The sequence below is a fragment of the Cynoglossus semilaevis genome, unplaced genomic scaffold, assembly GCF_000523025.1.
Source record: "Cynoglossus semilaevis isolate Cse_v1.0 unplaced genomic scaffold, Cse_v1.0 C19242420, whole genome shotgun sequence".
NCBI lineage: Eukaryota > Metazoa > Chordata > Actinopteri > Pleuronectiformes > Cynoglossidae > Cynoglossus > Cynoglossus semilaevis.
Genome location: NW_007585517.1, coordinates 1 through 1,906, shown reverse-complemented (window position 1 = coordinate 1,906; position 1,906 = coordinate 1). Strand labels below are relative to the sequence as shown.

General features: G+C 40.0%; 1 protein-coding gene across 1 annotated transcript; it reads left to right on the top strand.

Annotated features, from left to right (window-relative positions):
- Positions 1 to 87: 87 nt before the first annotated feature.
- On the top strand, positions 88 to 1,877 carry LOC103399079 (pericentrin-like; the record flags this gene model as incomplete). Its single annotated transcript, XM_008337824.2, has 8 exons — positions 88 to 207; positions 296 to 359; positions 549 to 653; positions 768 to 879; positions 1,035 to 1,075; positions 1,163 to 1,294; positions 1,384 to 1,624; positions 1,722 to 1,877. Coding segments are annotated over 8 exons (946 nt in total), but the record flags the coding sequence as incomplete, so codon positions are not given.
- Between the last annotated feature and the right edge of the window lie 29 nt (positions 1,878 to 1,906).

Sequence of the window (1,906 nt, the reverse complement as noted above, 5' to 3'; positions counted from 1 at the left end):
TTTTTTTTTTAACTCCTTTGTTTGTGATCATATTTATTCTGTTAACCCCACTACTAAAACACATGCTTGCTCTTCATCCACTTGAAGGTACTTTGAGAAGCGGCTACAGGCAGCAGAAGAGAGTTACAGAGAGGAACTTGCTCTTCTCCAGCTGAGGCTGGTACAAGGTGCTCTGGAGGAGTCTGTGCTTTCAACTGCAAATGACAGGTATTAAAAACAGCATTTATTTCATTGTGATGAGTCTCCTTTAAAGCAACGTTCTGTAAGTAATGTCAGTTTTTGTATTTGTTATCAGTTTCATCTCACAAAATGAAAATAAGGAGGAAAATGAAACCAGCCTAAACCAAGAAAAACACACGGTACAGACAAACGATGAAATGCTCACAGATTATTAGAAAGAGGCATTTTTAGGTTATCATCAGACAAATGGGTGGTACAGTGCACTCTAAATATTTAATACTTATTCTTCAGCTAGGTTGCTATGTGAAAATTGCCTCCCCATCTCTATTGCACATCACTTCAATGTAACATTCTGATTTATTTTTAAGGACTTACTGGACACCTTACAACTTCAGATGGAGGAAAAACATTCTATGGATTTGTCAAACCTTCGATCTTCTCTGACTGTGTCCTTTGAGGAAGAAGTGCAGCAGGTCAGACAGCGACAGCCGCACCACCATTTACCATTTAAAATTTAAGTTAAAGTTACAGGCACATCATCCTCAGTCTCTCATTCATCTGTTTCTATATCACCACTCGTGTGTTAGGTGCGCTCTGAGCTCACGGACCATTACTACGTGGAGCTGCAGGAGATGAAGACTCGCCATGCCCTGGAGATGGAGCAACTTAAAGCTAAAGTCTCTGAAGGTCACTTGCGAGGTATTTTAAATATTTTCACATGTAACAAATATGTCCTTTTGATTAGTGTTTTTATTAATGCTGCATTTTCCTCAGACTCTGACTTAACATTTGCTGTCAGTGTTTTTACCAAATCAAGTTTGAACCGGTTTTACATACCACACTTAATTTTTTAGAACTTACGAGAATCCAAGCAGAAGCTTCCAGACAAGTGGAGGTAAGAGGAAAACTAGACCATCCATTTTATAATTCAACACCACGTTTATAAATAATCTGATGCCATTGGGATTTTTTTTTTTTTTAGGCGGAGATTGAATTGAGGCTGTGGTGTCACAGTGAGGAGCTGCACAGCAGGTTGACAATCATCCATAACCTGGAGAATAGATTGGCTGCCTTAAACGAACAATACAAAGCTGAGGTTCAGAACACACAAAAGGTACATATAATGCATCCCAGGTGTAAAAATGTACAAAACTGCAATACAAAACGGGATCTGGATACATGCCCTCTGTTTGGTCTATCTAGATGAAAAAGGATTTTGCTGCGGAGCTCAGTAATCTGGAGGAGGCTCTAAATGAAGAGCGTGAACAAGTTGATGAGATGAGGAGGCTGAGAGAAGAACTCCAACAGAAGCATGACGCTGAGATAACTGCTCTGAGGTCAGACCTTGACACAGGAGCTGAGGAGAGGGCACACGGTGAAAAAGCGCTTTCAGAGGAAAAACAACACGTCACGTCTCTACAGACTGCGCTGGACAACCATGAGAGTAAGGGATTCAAAAAAAAATCATAATAATAAAATCTCAGTGAATGAAGCACCTATGTTTAAGTGACTTTGTGTAAATTTATGGTGTTTATTTGTAGATTCACAGGGGCTGACAGTAAGTCACAGCAGAGGAGAACAGGATATGAATAATCAAACAGAGGTCATGAAGCTCAGCAATGGCCTACAGGAGCCGAGTGACGAGCAACTGCAGCAAACAGCTGAGAAGTAAGACCTTTGAAACAGAACAAGACTGCTTAAAGTTGGACTTTGATTTTTTTTTTTT